Source organism: Brassica napus, chromosome C4 (genome assembly GCF_020379485.1).
Source record: "Brassica napus cultivar Da-Ae chromosome C4, Da-Ae, whole genome shotgun sequence".
Taxonomy (NCBI): Eukaryota; Viridiplantae; Streptophyta; class Magnoliopsida; order Brassicales; family Brassicaceae; genus Brassica; species Brassica napus.
The window spans coordinates 34,933,523-34,957,737 of record NC_063447.1 but is presented as its reverse complement, the minus strand read 5'-3'; the positions used below and the strand labels follow the sequence as shown (position 1 = coordinate 34,957,737).

The 24,215-nt window shown below is 36.3% G+C and overlaps 2 protein-coding genes across 5 annotated transcripts; one reads left to right on the top strand and one right to left on the bottom strand.

The window, feature by feature from the left end:
* The first annotated feature begins 16,342 nt into the window (after positions 1-16,342).
* Positions 16,343-18,430, top strand: LOC111205301 (uncharacterized protein At2g39795, mitochondrial-like). Of its 4 annotated transcripts, none has more exons than XM_022700932.2 (3): positions 16,343-16,854; positions 17,629-17,990; positions 18,065-18,430. In XM_022700932.2, the coding sequence occupies exons 1-3, from the start codon at positions 16,600-16,602 to the stop codon at positions 18,222-18,224; spliced, it is 777 nt and encodes a 258-aa protein (XP_022556653.1). In that variant the 5' UTR covers positions 16,343-16,599; the 3' UTR covers positions 18,225-18,430. The 4 variants fall into 4 exon arrangements, with proteins under 4 accessions (XP_022556653.1, XP_022556654.1, XP_022556652.1 ...); XM_022700933.2 differs by having other exon boundaries at positions 16,373-16,854; positions 17,632-17,990; XM_022700931.2 differs by having other exon boundaries at positions 16,377-16,857; positions 17,632-17,990.
* Positions 18,347-22,951, bottom strand: LOC111205300 (delta-1-pyrroline-5-carboxylate synthase B). The gene is made up of 20 exons (XM_022700929.2): positions 22,722-22,951; positions 22,475-22,546; positions 22,291-22,394; positions 21,895-21,997; positions 21,622-21,783; positions 21,273-21,550; positions 21,001-21,151; positions 20,737-20,901; positions 20,585-20,662; positions 20,402-20,491; positions 20,239-20,325; positions 20,059-20,145; positions 19,873-19,969; positions 19,683-19,786; positions 19,522-19,597; positions 19,264-19,414; positions 19,066-19,134; positions 18,908-18,974; positions 18,732-18,802; positions 18,347-18,639 (listed from the first exon to the last, which is right to left on the bottom strand). The coding sequence occupies exons 1-20, from the start codon at positions 22,779-22,781 to the stop codon at positions 18,531-18,533; spliced, it is 2,181 nt and encodes a 726-aa protein (XP_022556650.1). The 5' UTR covers positions 22,782-22,951; the 3' UTR covers positions 18,347-18,530.
* Positions 22,952-24,215: the final 1,264 nt, after the last annotated feature.

The following is a 24,215-nucleotide window of genomic DNA, read 5'->3' as shown; positions in this document are numbered from 1 at the left end:
AACATAAAATCAGAATATCGAAATCTCATTTCTTTAGTCAATGTATAAGCCGGCCTCACAATCCATATATTTCCACACGGCTTCCTTGGATTCCTCCTTATCATTTTTAGCCTCATTGGCTTCAGGAGGTCTCATCTCACTGTTTCGTTGCTCAATGTATCTTTTCTGAAGTTTTTCAAATCTGCTAATGGTATCTATAACTTTCTGCTCTCTTTGCTCAGTTGCCAATAGGCATGACAATAGGTCATTATAGGTGGTGAAACCCTTAGTCTTATGTGATAACAACAGATCATTTGGATGGAATGTGGAAAAGGTTTTATATAGTAAATCCTCATTTGTTACCACTTCACCACATAGTTCAAGACTATAGGCGATTTTCATCAGAGCAGAATTATATTCGTCCACGGATTCAAAATCCTGGAACCTCAGAATCTTCCATTCATTCATGGCTTTTCGCCATAATGCCATTGAGTATCTGGAATTTAGTTTTGTCCAAAGGTCACAAGGATCCTCAATATTTAAGTACTGATCTCTCAGATCCTCAGTGAGATGATAGCGCATAATTGTTATGGCTCTATGCTTTTCACTTTCAATTGCATTATTGCCATCAATGATACATTTCCCGAGTCCTCTAGACTTCAGGGCAACTGAAATGTTCATTACCCATTCTAGATAATTATCTCCAGAGAGATTTAGGGCAGCATAATCCGAAGGCTCAAATTTCGACATCTGAAACATATTATTAATCAGTTCAAGATGCAACCGAGTCAATAAAATCAATGCATACGGTTTCACAAGTCTCTCGACCAAACAATTAACTACTCGACCATGGTGCGAGAAAAACAAGTATGCGAGGTCTATATGATGCTTTAGGCCACACGGCCTTATAAAATTGTGATGCAACAACCCTAGAGGCCGGATTTTATATCTGAATGCAATCAAAGCATCAATCATAACAACAATCATATTGAGGCCGATTTTTAATCAATGTGAGACCAGGTCAATAATTCTTATGTTTTACTTTTCTTAAAACATTTAGTATGATAAAGCAATCAGAATAATAATGCAAGTATCATCAGATCATCAGATCATATTAATGTTTCAAGGCCCATTTTTTCGGTTTGATTTTATCAATATCAAGAAAGAATTAAATCAGATCAATCAGTAAATTTTAGCAATTCTCTAGCAATCCTAACAGTAAAAGGAAATTTTCCAGCAAGTAGAAAAGGAAATTTCAGGAAAAAAGAAATTTTCTACTTTTTAGCAAAAAGGAAATTCACAATTCTGGACAGATTATGGTTTTAATCAAAACTAGCAATTTTCCTAATCAGTTCATTCGATATTTAAACAATTAATCACAATATAGAAACTTGTTTATCAATCGATTTATGCAAAAAGAAAAATTAGGATTTTCAGCAATTTAACAATTTTAAGATCAAATTCGATTCTTAAACAGTTCTATTTACTCAAACAATCATCAAATCTAGCAACCTAAACCTCAGATACATCAAAATCAATCAATCAAAACAGTCGGATCAATTTAGGTTTTTAATATTTCAGATTTTGAAAACATCATAAAGGAAACGAATCATATAATTTAGATTTAGGGTTTCAATGCCCTTACTGATCAATCAACGTTCTAGCAACCCTAACAGCCATTGATCTATCAACTTAACAGGAAAACAATCTAACCAAAACTTAGTTCCATATGTTAGGGTTTCTATTATCCTAGATTAGGGTTCTTCAAATTTTAATGGTTCAGATCTTTATCAATCAACCAAATTCAGTGTAGGTTCTTTTAAGTTTCGAGTTTTACCTTTAGAAACTTATGGAGTGTAGATTTGGACCACCAAAGAGAGAAGGAGGCTGCGAGCTGATCGTTCTTCGAGTCGGGTCGCGGACGGGCTGCTTGCTTGGTCGGATCACGAACAGGGAAGAAGAAGAACGTCTGGTTTACTTGATCACGTCTAGAAAGAGCTAATGTAGCTGAGTGTGACGGTGCGTCAGTGATCGGATCGACAAGCGGTTTGCAGCGTCTGATTCGTCTCGGCGAGAGCTTCAATTTGATATATTGCTCGTCGTCTGGGTCCTCACGGTTTGGGCGAACGATCTCTTTGAAGTTCCGCTGGAATTAAAGTTTTGTGATATTCGGCTGAGTTTAAGGAATTTCGTGGGGGCTTAGGGTTAGAGGCTATCGTGATGATAACGTGTTATAAAAGAGATGCTGTGTAAGCTTATTATTACTCATGACCAGAGGTCTATATTTATACAAGTATTAGACCGTCTTATTTAGACCGTCATAAGAGAAAAAAGAAATCATATTCCTAATAGGAATATGAAATAGTGCTTATCCTAAATACACATGGAAAAGGATAAACATCAAGTATAGATAAATGTAAACTCTCATTCGCCTAAGTCATTAGCGAATGGGCTGGATGGATAGCTGATGGGTCGGACGGTTTGGGTCTGATATGGGTCGATCACCACTTGGTTTATAACATACCTTTCAAACTAATTGTTTATCCATGAACAAGAGTAACCATCATATTTTATCTCTATGGTTATTGTGCGTTGTGCCCACATCTCCTTTTGTTTTTTTGTTAATCTTAAAATTTTCAGGGTTTCAAGATACATCTATCTAGAGCTTAAACTAATTTTTCATAATACTATATATTAGGATAAGACCTGCGCCTTGTGCAAGATAAATTTATATAAAAATTATGAAAAAAATATTATACGGAAAAATAAATTTATAATCTTGATTAAATTAATATTTTGGTCTTTAAATTTTTTTTTAAACTTTTGTTAATTGCATAATTTGTTTACTAATGAGTTGATCCTCTTTTTTAAAAAACAAATAGGTTAAAAAATCACTTACCGCATAAAAACCTAACGTTTAGGTCGAAAAATCTCGGGTCTATTTGATTACAATGAAACTATGTCAGCTCGGTATTAATTATATCATGATTTATTAATTTAAAAATTAATTATGGTTATGAGAAGTTTACGTTCACGTGACAATCCTATCTATCTTCAATATTTTTCCCTTTTTCATTTTGGTTATTGTTCGATATAAATATTGATTTTGAAGTTTATTCTCATTTCGTTTGTTTGTTTTGACCTGAGATTTAGAAAATCCTTATGATTTAAAATAATTAAAAAGATACATACTTAGGCTAAGATCTGCACCTTTTGCAGAATAAATATTTTATATTTATTATTTATTTTATGTTTTTCTGCATATTATGAAATAATAAAATAATAAATATATACATTAAATAACTAAGAAATTAGTTACTATTATGTAATAAATTATCGTGTGCATATAAATCAAACTATCACTCTTGTTTATTCGCAATCATTTTAGGGTAAATAAATCAAAACAATCAATCTTATCTATTGTATATGATATATAATTAAATTTAAATGATATTAACATATATATAGAGTACACTTTTAATATGGATTAAATGAAGTTTTTACTCATATGATTTTATGATTATTTGCATATTTGTGTAACAAAAGTTTACATCAACGAATTGTTTTTAATGTGGGATAATTTTTCAAAATTAAAATATTAACTTTTCAATATATGCTCAATGCAAATATCAAAATATAAGTATACATTTTCATACGATGTATAGTTTAATTTAAACGATATGAAATATATATATATATATATATATATATATATATATATATATATAAACATAAAAACCTATTAAAATAAAATTATTTCTTCATATGGTCTTATAATCATTGTATCTTAATATAGAAAAAAATTTAAACTTTGATCATAAAATTTTATGTGAGAATTTTAACAGTTTTAGTAATTTATACTCGTTTTGAAAAATTAAAAATACAACATATACAAAAAAAATCTAGATTTTTATTATATGATTAATGTAATTATGTAATTTATTTTAATAATAAAAAAATAAACAAAAACGATAAAAGTATACAAATTGTTATCAAATCTTTATTGTTTAAAATCATTAATTGTTATATATATATTTTAATCATATTAAGTAATTCTGTAGCGAAACAATAAAGATTTGATATATGCGACTAACTATAGCTTGCGAAATATTATTTTGCTAGAGAGTATAAATTTTAGACTATAGTTTATATAAGGTGCTCTAGAATTCTTTGAAATAAGATTTAGAATACATACACAAATGCCACATAAGATAAGTTTTTTTTAATTTTTACAAAATTGAGGTTATAACTTTTTAAAAGATACTCGATTAATATACAGGGGATTTGAGTGCTTGAGCCATTCATCCTAAATTATTACCATATATATATGATTTATCTTGTCATGCTATACCAATTATGTCCGAGCTAACGAATGAAACAATAATTCATTTTAATCAAATACCATTAACTAATAACATGTATGGTTTTCTTCTTTTTGCTCTACCTGAGACACGTGTCTCAGTAAGAAGATTGTTGTTATTCTTTTGTGTTACGAACCTATAACATCCTGCTTGTAATTGGTCAGAAACTTTTATAACTTTATTTGTAAATCTAGCATAACTTTTAGTTCTCTTCTTAGCATCTGACTCAAAACTTTCTCTTTCTCTGAAAAGTAATTATACTAACACTGGTCTGAGATGTGAAACTGTAGCAGTTTTGAGTCAAAATGCACTATATATCGTTCCTTTCTATTTCTGGTTGTTCATGCCTCTCACACAGGTCATTGGATGAACGTTAAATCAACTACGAGACTACATATACCACAGGTCAAAGAATCTGCTTAAGACTCGTCGAAAAAGAAATAGCCTTCCAAGTTAGCCAATGGTCCACACATTGTAGGGATCTTTCTTGTGGATGAAACGATAGAGATTGGCGCCATGGCTGCGTGACTGAGTCGGTGGTTTAAACTCTCGCAATGCACGGTAATGCGTGGTCGGCGTCAACGTAAAGAGTCATGCGTGTGTCTACACAACAACTTTCTGAGACTGAATTGAATTGCTTGGTATACTAGTTTCCAAGTGCGTGGTTTGGCTAAAGACTGAATATTTATGAAACTATGGTCAGTTGAATCTGGCTCGGTTTCATGAATATGTGGTTTCTCATTACTAGAATGGGTATGATGTTCTCTTCTCTTTTGATGTGTTTTACAGAGTTACCAAGGTTAAGTTGAATGAGTACTATGACAAGATTCAAGCTGTTGCTTCTACAGTACCTTCTCAAGTTGTAACCCACCTCTTAACTTGTTTAAGAGACTGTTTCTACAGCTAAGAAATGGTTAAGTAACATATTACAAGAAGAGTCTTGCTGATATGAAGATACGATGATGCTTTCCTAGAGGCATTTTTTTTTTATCTTGGTATTACTTCCCCATGGATTTAGTTTCAAGAATGCACATTTTGATGATGTACCTATGTGGGTAGAACCATTTACTTGTGTAACTAAATACCACATTGTTGTTTTTTCTTTGTTAATTACAGTCTGAGACAGAGGTATCTGATGAATCTTTTGTAAAGGGGAAGGGAGAGTTTTGAGTCAGAACTATATGCATAAAAAAGTTACACAAGTTTCTGAGCAGAACACAAAAGAATAATTAACAACAACCAACGCGGGTGGAGCAAAAAGAAGCCAGACATGAAGTCTAGGAAGCCGAAAAAAATCAATCATATCTACCAAGAAATGAACTGGAGAAAATTTGGAAAAGCAGTGATTGGGTTTTTTTTCGGCTTCAAGACTTCATGGTTCGCGTCTTGCTGCAGCTATAGGGTTTTTCTTCTTTGATATATCCTCCTCCACTTACTGTTTTAGTCTAGGAATCTAAAACTCCTCCTTTACTTTACTCTAGTTAAGAGAGAGAGTAAGAGACAGAAACTCGATCAGAGCTGAGAGATTTCCGGCCGACGGCGAGGCTCTTCGAGCCACCGTCGGTCCGGTTGTGGGGTTCTATTTGTTTTTAGTAGCTTGCTTTTGTTCGGGGTTTCTAGATCTCATCGGGTTTTGGCGGCGCACTTCTCTTCGGTGGTCGTCCGACTTGTTTCTGGGAAGGGGTGGCTTCTTCAGCACCTTCTTCGCCGGCTTTGGTTACCGGGAGGCGGTGGCTCCTTCAGCATCGCTATCGCCGGCTTCTGCTTCCGGGAGGCGGTGGCTTCCTCAGCATCGCTGGCGCCGGCTTTCGCCTAGGGTTTTCCCTCACTTCGATCTACGAATTTGAGCCTCATCTGATTCTCTGCCTCTCGATCTGAATCTGTTGCCGCATGTATGTCGGAGATGATGAATCGATTGTAGGAGTTTTATATCCTTTGATAATTCGTAGATCCGTCTGGTTTGTTTGAATCTTTAGATGCGTTTGGTGGATTCGAGTTTTTCGAAGGTTTGGTTGAATGGCTTCGTCCCGGATTCGACTCTGCTGTCAACGGTGTGCCGTTGAGTCGTCGTGGCGCTGTCTCGGGTACCAGAGGAAGAAGGGAGGCGTGCGTCTTCGCGTGGATCGAGCGGCGCCTCGCCTGCTAGGGTTTCGGTTGAGTTTGGGTTTTGGGCCCATTTGTTTTAGTTTTATGTATGCCTTTTGTTTTTGGGCCTCTTTATGTTGTAATGTTTGGGTTGTGTCCCTTTTGGATTTCATCCTAATAATAAACCTCAGTTGGCAAAAAAAAAAGTGTCTAGGAATCTCTCTGATATCGGTTATTAACTATATATATCCACCGGTTTAGGTGATTGGTTTCTTACCAAACAAAACCAAAGCCAATAACTGAAATGCGTATGTTGAAATTTCTGTAACTGTAGTTCTCTTCTTAACATGTGACTCAAAATTTTCCCTACCTAAAAAGTAATTCTATTACCACTAGACTGAGATGTGAAACTTCAGTAATATACAATGTAAAGATAAGATCATTTATGTATAGTACTTCTATTTTAATAAGATATATTTGTAACTTTTTGTTATATATTGTATGTCTCGGACAAAAATTTGGTTTAGCTTTGTCACTAGATATGATTAAAAATGATTAATGAGTTTCTTGTAAAGAGCGATTGTTTGTACGGAATTCAGTCGACTAGGTTGAAAGAACTCAAAAATTGGATGACTAAAGACGTTTTATTAGATCTGATCAAAATGGGTACAAGAGTGACATGAGATCAAGGAAACAAGCCGGAGCTCGAAGAGCAAACCGGAAAAGGTACAGAACGATTAGGAGTAAAGAGAGACTAAAACCCTAGATCTAGCCACTCAGTGTGTGTGTAAAAGTGTCGATCCCGTTCTTGTTGTTGCCTCCTCTCCCTTTATAGGCTTTCCGTCCTTGTGTGCCCTAAATCCGGTCCCCTTTTGGGCCTTAACTTGAGAAGACCGAGTATACGGGCCTTGGTGGAGTTCTTCCGAGCCGGGTGATTTTGGTCGGCTCGGTTGTCGGCTAAAAACACTCTAGGACCGAGCTGACAACCTTCCTCGCCGAGCCGAGTAATTTTACAGCTTGTTGGACTAGATCTTGTTATTCGATGGGCCTTGTGGAGAGATGTAATCTATCTCCTACAGCGATGTAGTTACTATTGATGCAAAAACAAGTTCTGATCAAACCGACAACTCGGAGGAAGCTATCGTACCCCTTCCACTGAATCAACCAATTAAAACAAGCTGTAAATGAAGCTTAAAAAGAGCCTTGAATGAGTTTGTATGTGGAGATGATGGAGAACATAGCCGATGATTAATTATATTGAGTCCGATTTTAACCAAGTTATCAAAATTCAGACTTTAAATTTTTATACGGACTGTCCCCTACCAACATGCTATCAACAATTCAGTTCATCTCGTAGTGCTCATCACTCATCAGACCACTATGGAAAGTCTGATCTCACCCAATCATGAATCCATATTCATCTTTTTGAGCTTTTTTTTGAGCTAACTCAAGCTCAAAGTTTTCATGAATATATAAACAAAATATTAAAACATAAAATAATATAAATATATTGTTTGATATCTCAAAATATGAAAATTCTAGTCTAATAGTTTCGCATCAAAAATTTTACTGGACTTAGGTTTTTTATGTTTTGAGATACTTAACAATATATTTATATTTGTTAAGATATTCATGAGAATCTTGTAATAATATTTCTTTTCTTGGATGGTCTGTCACCCATCATAGACCATGTTTCTGTGAATCTCAATCCATTTATGGGTGTTCCTATCAACTTATAAGTCGTTCTCTAGGCCGGGGTTCGCGTCTCCGGTGGAAGCTCCAGTCGCGAGGAGTCTACACTTGGTGGAGGTGGCTCCTTCTCCGGACTTACGGCGAGAACTGGGCGAGGAGGGGCGGTTCTGAGTCGGATTTTAGGGTTTATGGAGCGGCTCATTTTTTCCTATTTGGAACGCTCCGGTGGGGAGATAGCGAGACTTCGTGTCAAGGCTGATTCGGTGGTTCTCTGCTGCTCCGGATCTGTGGCTTTGTGTTTGTTTCGGTTATGGTGGTAGATATTTAGGGTCTCTACGGGTTGGAGAGATTCCGGTACTTGCGCACCGTAATCAGGAGTGCTCCGGGTTCTTGTGGCTTTGGAGGCGAGGGTTGAATTTGGATGTGACCGTGGTGGAAGTGTCTGGTTTTGTTTCTCGTGTGTGTGCCTATAGTTTTGTCTCGAGTGGTCGTCTATGGCTACAAGGGCTTTCCTAGTTGCCCAACAACTCCTTCAAGCTTTGTCTCCCGGCTTCTCGTTCAGTTCACTCCGTGTGTAGGCGACGGCCTACTTTCAGGATTTAATCTTGCTATTCATTGTGGTATCACTCTCCGTGGGCTCTGAGGATTGTTTGTTTCGTGGTCAAGAAATTGTTCTTCGGTTCTCAAAGACTATGGATGCGGAGATGGCTCTCGGGAGTCATTAGTCGTTCCAGAATCAGCATCTAGTCCTAGCTCACATCCCAACTCTGTGGTCTTGGTCTTGTCCCAATCTGCGGTGGTGTTGTAGGCTTTACTGCATAGGTATTGAGGCTTCTGTTCGGGAGGTGGTGATGGTTTCAACCCGATTTTATGCAGGTTCGCTGGATGGCAGAAGCGAGCACTTGCTCGTTTAGGGACGTGGTTCAAGCGTCATGTGGCGTTACTTCCTTCCGGCTTTGGTGGATTGCAAGGCCTTGGTAAGTTTTTGAAACCTCCCTTTCGGTTATCTTGAGCTTCATAGACAAGAGAAAGTGTAACACCCGTATTTTCCAAAATAACATAATAAATCTCGTAAATATTGATAAAAGCATTAAAGTCTGAAAAAGAAAGAAATAAAACTCCCAAAGCACAAATCTGATAGCAATCACTCATGCTCGTCAGTCTCACCTGAAAGGGAAGGAAAGGAAGGGGTGAGTAACAGGGGAGTTACTCCGTGAGGTATGGGATGCTAAACCACAAACCACTGACTCAGTACATAGCACTACGACTATGTAGGCCTAGCTCTAGCATGAAACAAACACGGTATCTAATACACCACATAAAATATCAAATGCGCTGATGGTGCATAACTAGATCACACACCCCGCATTCTCCTCATACGGATATAAATATACAACTCTATGCGCCGCTAGTACAAGAGTCCATCCTTGTACCCCGCAATCACCTATGCGCCGCTAGTACAAACGTCTTTGTACCCCGCAATCCCCATACAATGCGCCGCTAGCATAGACGTCCATATGCCCTGCAATCTCCATACAATGCGCCGCTAACACAAACGTCTTTGTGTCCCGCAATCTCCACACAATGCGCCGTTAGCACAACATCTTTGTGCCCCGCAATCTCATAACAGACTTATGTATACATGTATAAATAACAGTTCTTAATTCATTCAATTCAGTCAACTGTTGAATCCTCTATTATCATATTTCCGGTTTAACAATCAATAGTAACAATAAACAAACAAGACTCTCAAACATACTCAATTCACAAAGATGGATCATGTTTCGAAACTAAAATTTCCATAATAGTAGTACTAAACTAGCTCGGGATTTAATGGGATAGCCCTCACCTTAGCCACTGGCTGAAATAAACAACAGAAGATGCGGTCAACTGAGGTCAACTGTAAAACGACAATCAACGACTTTGGCTCAGATTCTCCAGAAATAAAGTTTCCTAAAATGGAAACTTTCCTAAAATGGAACCTTTCCAAAAATGGAATTTTTCCTAAATAGAAACTTTCCTAAAATAGAAATCTTCCTAAAATAGATTCCTATAACTAGAAGTAAGGAGGCGACAAACTTACTAGAAAAACCCGCCGGAAAAATTCACTAGTGACTGGTCGTCGGATAATTCAACAACAACTTGTCACGCGCAAAGAAATACTTTGACTTGATGAGAATAACGAAAAAAAGGTGGAGCTTCTTATATAAGAAAAGGGAAGGGATGTAGGTTTTCTAAACTTCCAATGTGGGACAAAATAAAAAGAATGGTTTTGGGTTTTAATTAAAAAAAACAATTGGGCTTCCCCACATTGGGTCACGGTCGTTACAATTCTCTCCCAATTAATCGGAATTTGTCCCGAATTCCAAGATGGAACACGAGAAAAACTTCAACGAATACGAAGGATAGAAGGACACGAGATGAAAACAAAGGAAACAAACAGAAACTTGATCTTCATCCACACCAAAAGAAAAAAAATCAGAAACGCTAACGACTAAATGAATGATTCTGGACAGAAGGGTGTCACCTTTATTTTGAAATTCCCAACCCCCAAGAAACACTAAAAATTGCTAAAATTTGAGTCCCATAAATCGCCATCCCGGGTCGGAGCCGGGACGGAACCCTGCTCTGATACCAATTATAACGCCCTGACCGCCCACAGCTAATGGGCCACCCACACCCGCTCTCTCGGCCCGTGGACCCATCCCGTTCCAGCGATCGGTCCGTTAATTTTTCTAAAGGCTCGAAATCATTGTTTATTGACCCTGCAATCACCACCCGACCTTTCCCCGTGCTTTGGCCTCACTCACACGGTATCGCGAATCACTTCCCGATAGGTCACTCATCCTTCCACTACTCCAGCTCAAGCACGCTTAACTCTGGAGTTCTAAACGGATGTGCTCCGGAAAAGGTAAGTCAACTTTGGTGACATAGGTAGTTAAATCAATTCTCTTAAGTCTTTCCATATATCACAACTCAGGATGTTACGGAAAGTTATAAGTTTGTGGAGATCATCGGGAATTAGCTACTCCAAAGACGCCAAAGGAAATCCCGGCATCCGAGGCAAGGAGGAGAACTTCTCTTTCCCAAGAAATGCGTTGATGGTTGAGAACGGCTACCGATATCGAAAGATTTCGAAAAATAAACTAGCGGAACGTGTCGGGTTTAGTGGGTGGGCGAAACTAGTCTTGTAATAGTTTGATTTCAACATTTTGTTCAAAACATATCTGATTCCCGATTCATCGCCATATTTTATATATATATATTTTTTTTATTTTTAAAACATGCATTGTAATAGAATTCAAATTACGAAAACTAGCCGTGTGGCTCAGTTTACAGCTTTTATCAAGCACGTGGTTACAACAAGCATCTAGTGGAACAACACATCTGGTCTGTCTATAAAAAACCGCACCAAATACAAAACCAAACACAACTTCATCTTTTGAAACATTTTCCTTAAACATAAAAGGAGAATGGAGAACGGGAAAAGGAGTCTAAGACCATCTCCAACCCACCCCTATTTCTATCTCTATATTTTTTTTTAAAATAGAGAAACTCTATTATAGAGGTGAAAATGCTCCAATGTATGCCTCTATTTATAGGGAAAAATATAGAGATATGATATTTCTACCTCTAAATATAGAGGCAAAAAAGTAATTTTTCTCTATATTTTCTTCTAAAATAGAGGAATTCTATTTTAGAGGCATACATTGGAGCATTTTCAGCTATATAATAGAGATATCTATTTTAGAGAAAAATATAGAAGTGTACATCGGAGATGCTCCAAGAGTAATATGTACTTTTTTCTTTATTACTTCCTCTTCTGCAGAGTTCCTCATTCGACAGGTCTGAATCTTTCTTTTTAATATATCTATTTTGCTTATATTAATGTAACTAAACATAGTTTTTAACGAACTACACAAAACAGGTCATAAAGTAGTATAATAGTTTTTACAATCTCAACTCAAATTTGGGTATGCATGCGGTCTAAAATAACTTTTTCCTTTGTTTTCTTTATTAAAAATGGAGCACTGCTTTATAATGCTTATGGAAATTTTGGTTACTAGGGGTGACGAGAGTGTTGAGAAAAGAGAGAGCATCATGTCATAGTACTCATTCACCTTAACTTTTGTAACTCTGGAAAATACATTTAGCAAAAAAAAAACCCAAGAAAAAAAAACTCTTGTAAATACATCAAAAGAGAAGCGCATTCTCGTACTGAGAAACCAACTGAACATAGTTCGATAAAAGATTTAGTCTTTTACGTAAGGAAACTACTCGGATCCAAAAGATTTAGTCTGTTTTGCTCATTCCCATAATCAGTTATCTGATTCACAATTATTATTTCTAATCGATTGAGCGATTGTAATTTCGGGAAGCAAAACTGAGAAAAATGATGAACTCATATCGGTGAAGAAACGGTTTAAAAGTGAATCAGACCACTCGTCAAACACCTTCCAGGCGCAATTCTCACTGATGAGAAGAAGAAGAAGATGCTAAGAACGTCAAATATATATATTCCGTTATTGGCTTTGGTTTCGTTTGGTAAGAAACCAATCGCCTAAACTGGTGGCTATATTAGTTATATGAGTTGATTACACTGAGAGACACTTTTTGACTTTCTATTACACCTATAGACACTTTTTACATGTGACACACTTTGTTGTGGACGAGCAACAGATTGTGGACAATTTTTCCCTTAATGGAAATGACATTTGTGGATGGTTGATTTGTTTTGTGAACGAGTGATGCGTGGTTGGGTGATTTGTGTACGGGTGATGTATGGATGAGTGATATTAATGTGTTTATATTAGATAACGTGGACAAACTCTCTGTTTTGATTCCATAAAACTATACAACAATACGTGGACATGGACTCATGTTACTAAAATTACACCATAAAACGTGGACAAGGACTCTGTTATCTCCAATACAAACACTTGGCTTCTTCAGCTCAATTGATAAATTATCTGCATTTAAACTTCAATCAAAATGAGAAAGAGATGATATTGTGAGTATGAGCGGAGAGAAAAATCGAAGAAGCATTTACCTTTTGTCGGAGAGTAATAGATCTTGCATGTCAAAGATTTCTGATCTAAGGAATTTGCGCTTTGTCATGATGTGGACGGATGTAATTTTGATTAGAGTTGAATTTAGATTCCGAGATAATGAATGGAATCGAATGAATATTGTCAATGTCCACAACTAGTTTATAATTTTGTTAAGATGTTCATGTCCACAACTAATTTATAATTATGTTATCCACATTTTGGTGTCCACGTCTACATTTTGTTTACACATTAATATATATAATATATATATATATATATATATATATGAACATGGATCTTAAAAGATAGAGAATTTTATATATAGTTTATTATGACAATTATTTTTGTTTAATATATTTTAGAACTTGAAATAAAAGTAAATAAATACATAAAGTAAAATAAGAAAAATAATAAAATGATATAAGAATAGGAGAGGGATTCTCTTTAGTTTAGGATTATAAAAGTATTTTTGACAAAAAAAAGTGTGTCTCAAGTGATAAGTGTCTTGTAGTGTAATTTGAATGTGGAAAAGTGTAAATTCTAGTTATATAATAGACACCCTAGTTAATAACCAATATCAGAGATACTTAAATTAAAACAATATGTGGAGATTCAAAAGGAATACAATGATACTTCTGTAGACACACACACACGCATGACCCTTTAAGTTGACACCATGCATCACCGTGCATTGCGAAAGTTTAACCCGCGACTCTATCACGCAGGCGAAACTAGGGCCAATCTCTGCCGTTTCATCCACAAGAAAGATCTCTACAATGTGTGGACCATTGGCTAATTCGAAAGTTATTATTTTTAAGTAGATTTTTAGACCAGTGATGTTGTCTCGTGGTTGACCAACATTCATCCGATGATATGTGCGAGAGGCATGAAGTGCGCTGGTTCTATTGGAAACAGAAAGGATAAGAACTAGTGCCATTTCTAAGACACCAATGCACTTCATGCCGCTCACAGTCATCAGAAGGACATTGCTCAACCATGAGACAGCATTACATGTCTAAGAATCTATTCAAGACTCATCGAAAAAATAATCTTCCAAATTAGTGAATGGTCTATACACATTGTAGAGGTACTGGACTCTGCGGAGGAGACCATTGAGCAAAGACAATAAAACTAGACACTGCAGCTCAAGACCTCATTGATAAGAACATGTAATTTCTTACAACTCACTGAGAAAAACTAGAACTGATCTGCGTTTTATAATAAAAAAAAACAAAATTTTTATAGCAATGATAAAACTTGATTTTTTTTTGAATTAAAGCCGAATGTTTCGATTTGGTTAACAGAAAGCTTCAAGATGATCCCACTGATGAAATGGTGGAACTTGCGAGACAACTCAAGGATAGTAGTCTAATGATAAGCCAATCTGTGGAAAATACTAAGAAGGTTAGATGCTAATTTTTTCCTCACAAAACCCTTCTGTTGTTATTGCTATTATCATCAACAATGGGTGATGAGAAGAATCTACGTTGGTTCATCATATATACTGATTCTGATATCTTCACTGGTCTTAATCACCTTTCTTTATTTTTATGGGATTCATCAACTAAAGCTACTTGACTCTATGGTGGAGGACATTGAGCAAAGCTTAGCGAGCACGGGATACGCAGATGTAAGGGCATCAAAGATATATTCTGAGAGTTCAAAGACGAGTTGCTTCCAGTGGTTATTGATCTTGGCCATGTCGCCATGATCTGTGTGTTCATTTATGGTTGTCCTGTTGATTCGAGTCACATACAACATATGGCTGGGAGTGAAAACCAAATTAGCTAGTATGAGATTTAAATAACAATTGACAGTCTCTTTTGTTATATAATCCAGTTGTTACATTAATAAAAAACCAAGCTGGTTAGTTTCTCGATGTCCTTTCTATTCCTTTTCTTTTTCTTTATTTGATTTCACCATTTCTACCAACTTAACCAAGCTAAACCGATACACACTGATAGTGGGTGGCTGATATTAGCGCTGGGCATTCGGTATGAAACGAAATAAACCGAACCGACCAAACCAATTTTTTTTTGGTTTTGGTTTAACATCCGATTGAACCAATAAAACAGTGGCCAAATTAAAAATTTTAATCGGTTTTTCGGTTCGGTTGGACAAGCAAGAACCGACCGGTTTGAAACATTCTAACCAAATAAACCGCATAAACCTGAAATAAACCGAGTAAACTGAAAAATCCCAGAAAATCAAAATTCACATAACTGATTTTTTATTTTACCAAATTAACTTAATAAACCGATTTCGGTTCTGATTTTTTCTAACTGATCGATTGAATTCCAATACTATAGAAAAATTTAGAGGCATATCTAGGGCTGGGCAAAAAATCCGGATCTGAAAAACCGAACTGAATCCGACCCGAAAAAGTAGTATCGAACTCGAACCAAAATTGATTAAATATCCGAATGGGTTAAAAATTTTGATATTTAGAGAACCGAAACCGAAACCGAACCCGATCCGAACCGAAGTATTTCGGGTACCCGATTATATCCGAAATTGATTTATATACCTATATATATTAATTATTTTTAGACTTAATATATATTAAAAACATCAAAATATATAAGATACTTTTAAATTGTCCAAAATACTTATAAATATATACAAATAGTCAAAAGTACATGTCTAAAATAGCTAAAATATACTCAAAACACCAACAATACTTAAAATATCTATTGATTTTCAATCCAAATATTCAAACCAAACCAATTTATATGTTAATTTTAGGTACTTTGACGTATGCTATTCAAATTTATATGTAATATATTGTTTTGTTTATAGATTTTAAAAAATTTAAAGTATATAGTGAATTTTAAAAAAATTTAAAATAATTTAAATGGGTTATCCAGACCCGAAAAGATCCGAACCGAATCCGAACCGAAATTTAGAAATACCCGAATGGGAATAAAATCTTTGAACTCGAAAACCTGACACCCGAATAGATCCGAACCGAACCCGAATGGGTACCCGAATGCCCACCCCTAGGCATATCTATTGATCTTATTTAAAAAATACATTTAATTTTAGGAATATGGATTTACTACTATATATAGATATAATAATTGGTGTTTTAATTTATAAATAGATATATCAAAAATAATTAATTATAGTATACAACTTATTATTTTGATTGGTTTGTATGTAATCGCAATAAGAGAAATAAATAGATTACACACAATTAAAAATCGTCGAACAAAAATTCATCTGGTTAGATGTTTGTGCGACGAAATTATATGTCAATTTTATTAAAGCAAATAGACCAAGGTGATTCTGAAAAAGAAAATTTGACTTCCGGTTTGGATAGAAGTTCCGGTACGGATCTGCGCAATTCGTTTGTCTTTAAACCCTAAGGAGAGAAGGGCAAAGCTAAAACCCTGAAGAAGAAAGAACCCATCCATCCCCTTGTAACCGCCATGGTTTTCCCTTTGTGCATCGGCAGGTCAGCTTCTCGTTTAGCTTCCGTGTGTGGTCGTGTGGCTCGACCCCAGGCCATATCCGCCGTCGTCGTCAATCGCTCCTCCCTTGTTTCCAAACCATCTTCTCTGCTTCGTCCTTTCGTATCTCGTGGCTTCCTCTATTCGACGGATACTAATGACCGGTTAAAGTCCGATCAGACGCTTATCCAAGTGATTGACTCCGAGATCAAAGACGCTTTCGATGCTGATGTGGTGGTAAACAAAACCTTCTTTCGAGTCCATTTCATTTTAGCATACTCGAGAAGATTAGATTAGATTAGAAGAGTATTGTTTGGGTTTAGGGTTTTGATTAAAGTCCATAAAGTTTCGAACTTTTTGATCATAGCATTGGTTTCATGAAATTGGTTTAGTGTTTGATTAAGTTCCCATTAAGTTTCAAACTTTTTGATCAAAGCGTTGGTTTAATGAATTGGGTTTAGGGTTTAATTAAGTTGCATAAAGTTTTTGATTAAAGCATTGGTTTCATAAATTGGGTTTTTTTCTTGAGAAAAAGACAAAAATAGCACTAAATCAAGTTTTTGTTCCCAAACTAGCACTCAAGGTCAAAAGTCACAAAAATAGCATTTAATGTTTTATCAAAAGTCACAAACTTATGGTTTAGAGTTAAAGGGTGAGGTTTAGGATTTAGGGTTTAGGGTTTAGGGTTTAGGGTTTAGAGTTTAGAGTTTAGGGTTTAGGGTTTAGGGTTTAGGGTTTAGGGTTTAGGGTTTAGGGTTTAGGGTTTAGGGTTTAGGGTTTAGAGTTGAGAAATGAGATTTTGGGGATAAGATTTCAAATTTTGAAAAATAAAAAAATTAAAAATTTCAAAGGATAAACTTAGAAATGTGTTATTTTGGTCATTTTAGTTTTGGAGTGCTATGTTTGTGATATAAATTTATAAATGTGCTATTTTGGAGATTTGACCTTTTTTCTTCTTCTAATTTAAGCTTTTGAGAGCCTTAGATGATTATGGGTTTCTTTATGCAGCAGGGTGAAGACGAGACACCAGGTTCTGGTGACTTTCCTTTTAAGATTGAAGATAATCCTGGTCACAGGACCGTAACATTGACTAGAGAGTACAATGGAGAGCAGATTAGAGTAGAAGTAAGCATGCCTGGTTCCATGGATGAACATGAAGATGGTATGGATGACAATGAAGATGGTGATGAGAAAGCTAACGAGACAAACATTCCGCTTGTTGTCACTGTGACAAAGAAGAGTGGTCTCAGCCTTGAGTTTAGCTGCACTGCTTTCCCTGATGCGATTGTCATTGATGGTTTGTCTGTGAACCATTCAGACAAGTCTTCTGAAGAAGAAGAACAATTGACATATGATGGACCTGATTTTCAGTAAGTAACATTTTCTTATCATTACTATGATGACCAAAGTAACCTCAAATTTTTTATTTCTTTTGACTTTGCAGAGAGCTGGATGAGAACATGCGCAGGTCGTTCCATAAGTTTCTCGAGGCCAGAGGAATCAAACCAAGCGTTACGGATTTCATGCATGAGTACATGATGAAGAAAGATAGCAGAGAGTACTTGCTATGGTTGAAGAATCTCAAAAACTTCATCCAAGAATGAATCAAGATTGAAGTAAGAAGAGTAGTTTTTATGGTTGCAGTTCTGTACTAGTGACATCTAAGTTCTGAGTCTTTTGAAAGTGAAATTCGAATTTGAGCATTTATCCTCCTTTGGATGGAGAATGATAAAAAAAAAACAGAAAGTTACATTGGCTTATAACTTTTTTGACATGAAGAATAGCTAATAAACATTTTACTATTATCAAAGAACATCAAATGTAGATGGATCTTATTTTGGTGCAACTCCACAAGAAACTAAATCCTAATTAAACAAAAAGACGTGTGTAATAATACGACATTAGCAGAGCTAGAGCCCGTTCTCCACTGCATCTGTCCTTTTCAAGACAGAGAGGTCCTTATGAGTGTAAGCAACTCCTTTGTCTCCATCCACTACTTGGCCTTCTCCTCTCATTATCCTGCGCCATTCACCACCACAAAATATTCAAACCCCACAAGAGTTCATAAGAGATCAATGAACAGAGCAAAGACGAGAGAAATTCAATAGTACCATCTGGTTGTCAATAATCCTTCAACTCCAACTGGACCACGGGCATGGATTCTGCTTGTGCTTATTCCCACCTACACATAAAAACAAGCCACATTAGCCATTCATTCATTAATTCACAATTCTCTATTCATTTGGTTTACAAATTTGATACTAAATTCTCCCTCTGTCTGTCTTACCTCAGCACCAAGTCCAAATCTAAAACCATCACAGAATCTTGTGCTTGCATTGTGGAAAACAGCCGCACTGTCAAAATGTTAAAAGAGTTTAGTTTCCAATATATTCAACCACAAACATTCTATAGACTGTAGGATTCAACAACACAAACTATTATTACCTGTCCACTTGGCGGAGGAATATCTCTGCGGCTTCACTATCTTCTGTCACTATGCAGTCAGTGTGTGCACTGCTCTCACGAGACAAGACAAAAAAAGTAAGTGACCACACTAATGTTCCAGCACATGTAAAGAATACAGACTACAGAGAGGTAGGCCCTGTGATGTAATAACTTGGATTCATCCAGCAATAATTTTACCTCCCATGATTGTGGATATGATCTATAGCACCATGTACGTCTTCTACAATTTCAACAGTGCATGCCTTGGCACTGTACTCGTGATGAAATGATTGTGTTTCCGGAATGTTCAGTTTACCACTTGCTCTTGGCCCACCATACAAAGTGACACCTACAAGTTAAAACAAATGTCTCTAACGAAGCTAGCCACCAAACTAAATCTTATCTTATTTATAGTACTTATGGTTTTCAAAAAGACAAACAAACTACTATTCTTACCACTGGCTTGCAGAGCATATATAAGCTCGTTGAGCACACCATTATTCTCTAGATCCTTATGTACAAGAAGAGTTTCCTGTTAGGTCAAGATAAAAACAGAAGACGAGGTGAGAAAAGAAGTACTAAGTGAACATTACTGAAAAAGGGTAAGAGTCTCTAACCATTGCGTTACAGGCTGCTGGATAGTCTAACTTTGCATCTGAAACTACACGCTTTGCCATGTCAAGATTACAAGATTTGTCAACATATACATGACATATACCATCTGCAAACACCAAAAAATAGTAAGCAGTGTTCTCACTAGACCAGTCCAGCATGTGAGCTTAATGGAAGTGAACTTATAAAACGTACCAGCGTGCCCTAGCACTGGGATTTTAGTTGAGTTTTTAATCTGAGAAACAAGCTTGTTGCTGCCTCTTGGGATCACAAGATCAATAACATCATCAAGCTGTAACATAAAATGCAAATGGTAAGTTCCAGATTAAGTAAAAAGAGCTAATCACTTCTGGTGACCTTCCCATTCATATATATCTATACCTTGAGCAAATCAGGAATCTCCTCTCTCGAAGTCACCAGTCCTATGAGTTTACCTCCAACAGTCTTTGGAATTGCATCAGTGATCACCTATAGTTTTTTCCATGATTTCACAAATTTTGAGAACCAAGATGATGACTACAATGGAGTTTACTCCAATCTATGAATATGAGGTTGATGTACCTTATGTAAGATAGCATTTGATCGACGAGCTTCTTTTCCACCCTTCAGCAGAAGGCCATTTCCACTCCGGATAGCAAGTGAAGCTATCTGTTTGATTCATTGATAGTGTTTGGTGATCAGAGTTTACATCTAAGAGCATAAAGGACAATGTCTGGTGACATACCTGAACAAGTGCATCAGGCCGAGACTCAAAAACAATCAGAAGAACACCTAATGGTGATGATGTCTTCTCTAAAATAAGACCATCTGCAATCTGTTACACACAAAGTTAACAAGAACTGTTTGAAATTGAAAAAAGAAATTACAAGTTAATAGGAGGAATGGATCTTCCATCATTTCAGGTTACCTCAGTTTTTGCTAAAACACGGCCGATTGGATCTTCCATTTCAGCTAGCTGGCGAATAGAAGCTGCAAGGCTTGAGATCTATCAAGCACCAGAAACAAACAATGTAAACAATTGGTGCAATAGATTTAATCACACAGTGAATACAGTCTTACCTTGCCAGGCTTCATAACTAAGCGAGCTACCAAGGACTCTTCATATCCAGCTTGGTGTGCTGCAGCAACATCTAAATCATTCTCAGCTATAATTATTTTCTCATTTGCTTCAAGGGCGTTGGCAATATCGAGTAAAACGTTTTTCCTATCTTCTGAAGATAAAGCCTGTTAAGCAAATAGCTAACAAGTTATCACACTTGCAAAACGAGAAAGAATATCTAAATTAACAATTTGAGTACAGTGGCATAAAAGTCCTAACATTACCTGAAGCTTTCTAGAACTCTCCCTTGCAGCAACTGCCATGTCACGGGAAGTAGTATCTACAACCGGAGCCCACAAATGAGCATCTTGGTGGAACAGAGTACCAACGCGCAGTCCATTAAGGACTTTAGCTATATTCTCAGCTGCAAAGCCACTTCAAACCAAAACAAAACAAAAAAAGCAAGAAAAGTATCACTCTTCCATCCAACATTATATGCTAGCTCATTGATCAGTCCCTTCCAGATTCAGATTATGAGTACCGAAGGGTCTTTTACCTGGTAATGATAACAGGAATGCCACCATAAGCTGCACTAACAGCAGCTTTAACTTTTGCAGTCATACCCCCTCGTCCTAATTTGGACTTTTCCCCGAACGTGATCTCTTCCTGGTGCTTTTCTTTAATGTATGTGTGGATCAACGTTGAATTAGGATCGCTTGGAGGACCAGTATAGAGACCCTCAACATCACTTAGAAGAATCAAAAGATCAGCTTTCAGCTCCAGTGAAAGTAGAGCAGCTAAGCTGTCATTATCCCAAAATATACCAGTAGAATCCTGCATAGGTAACAAAAGAAAGACAGTGAATTAGTAACGCTTATAACCAAAAAGAAAGGCAGTGAACAAACCTTGTAAGGGGCTTTACGAGTGCTTATAGCATCATTCTCGTTGAAAACTGGAATAACTCTCATCTTCATCATGGCTTTAACCGTTTCACTAAGTTGCTTTCTGAAATCCTTATCTCTAAAATCCTTATCAGTCACCAGCATTTGAGCCACGGTCACATCCAACTACCCAAGAATAAAAAAAATAAGCCGAGAGGAAACAACACCATTAGTACTCAAAATGTTTGCGAATAATCAAAAGAAGATGAAAAGAAAAGGAAAGTAACGTCACATGACCTGGTCGAACATAGACTCATAGTAAGCCATGAGGCTGCTCTGACCAACAGCAGCACAAGCCTTCCCATCAAGTTCATTCTGTGGCTTCTGAAGGTCTGCAAAGCTGAAGAACAAAAACAGAACAAAAGGCATGCGTTACTCCCAATGCCCCTGAGCCACAATTTGATTGAGCCTATGTATTAGAATCCTAAAGACTAACTTTTGTTGATATTTTCAGATTCTAACATCAACAACTTCCACTGGTTTCGCTCATTGTGGCTAAGCAACCTAAGATCGGAAACTAGGTGATCAATCAAATTGGAGTAAAAAGATTTTGAAGAGAACGAAACAACAAATATAAGACACAATTTTGAGCTATTTAGGGGAAACTTAAAGGGATGTTTCCATGAAAAAAACCTGCTGTTGACTAATTGTCTGTAACGAAGCCTTTGACGACCAAGACCAACCGCACCAGACGACACCAAAATGACCTCAAATCCATCCGAGTTCAGTTCCGCAAGCTGCCATCAAATAAAAGTATAAACAAACAAACAGAAGCTTAATCAAAAGAATGTATAGTGATGTTTTTTTTGTTAAGAACCTGCTCGCAGATAGCTCCTAAGCGGCCAAGAGCCAATCTTCCATCTTTCCCAGTAACAACTGCTGTCCCAACCTGTCAACCACTCAAAGATGCATATGTCTGTGTGATCATCAAAGGCACAAACTTTAAAAGAGAAAGTTTCAATCTTTGAATGTTTTCCACATTTATATGAACACACTAGAGATTCACATCAACCAGACTTTGAAACGACGATAAAAGTCAAACCCGGAAAGAGAGAGATGGGAACCTTGACGACGATGCGCTTAACGTTCTTGGTGAAAGCGCGGGAACGATCGGTCTCCGCCATATTTGCTTATCGTAACCAGAGAGAGAGAGATAGAGGGCGAGTCAAACTCGGTCGGACTCAGAGGACGTGAGGAGAGGAATGTGGTATAATCCGGTGAGGAGGAGTATCACAAGTGGGAAGGAGCAAATGGGGTTTTTAAAGAGCGTCAACCAAATATGTGGAAAATAGTTAAAACAAACCCTTATGTTTTCTCATAAATTAAGTAATGATACCCATTTTCTTATAATTGATTATTAAACCCCTTTATACTAAAAAAGTGGGGGAAATTTTACAAATAATTTCTTTTCGTAATCAATTATTTATTATTCCCATAAACTTGATTTGTTTTTCCTTTCGTGTTTTGATATTATTTGGTCTTCCAATAAAAGTATAAAATTACAAAATCAGTGGCGGATTGTACTTGTGACAAAGAGGTGGCTATCCCCACTCAAAATCCTAAAATCAATGTTACTTTTTAAGCTTTAGATTACTGCCACATGAAAAAAAAAATTTTCTGCCCGATCGATTTTTAAATTTCAAATTATAACCAAAAGAAAATTTAACATACTTAATTCTATGAAATCCATTAATAATAATTTTTTTTTACAAATAAATTAGACATTTAGACCTAATAACTTAATTTTATAATGCAAAAGTCTCATATTTGTAATAAAATGTTTTTTTGCTCCTAATCCTAAAAAATTTCTACATCTGCTGCCCTTGCTGCAAATTTAGAAGTTGTATCCATGATTAATGTTCGATAGCATATGCCTAACCACCATGCAATTAAAAACAAATGTAAATAGACAATGGGAAAATATGTACAAGTGTAATTTTTTTTTTTTAACACTGGTTTTGATTATATATAAAAAGTTACAGATATGGACCCTCTCAAAGGGAGGGAACGATACAACATCGAACTACAGCACCAACAAACCCCATCCCAAAACAACTAGAAATCTTGATCTCTCCAAACTTCAACCCCAAGACAATCAAGATTACAAAAACCTGCTCTCATTCACGAACAACTCAAAAAGCCAACAAGGAGGACCCGAAGCCACATCTTTAGGTATGTGTCACGAATTTCTATGAGTTGAGAAATATCTTGTTGTAAATAATTTTATTTTATACTTTATTTATTAAAAAAAAACTAAATTAATGTCAGTCTCAAGTATGGTCGCATTTTGTATTTAAGTTTTCCCAAAACAAATTCACAATAAAATACTATAAATTAATATTTATAAGTTAATATTCTCGACTGGTGGGTGTATTTTATAACTTGGAGACTGAGAGAGCACCGTGAACGTGAACAACACAAAGAGAGGACAACATGTCAGGCTTACTTTTACCAAAAAAAAAAAGTCAGGCTTACTCGGCAATATCTCATGAAACAACTAAAATTTCATAATTCATACGCGTCGCCACAACGTCATCATCATCTTATGATTTGTTATC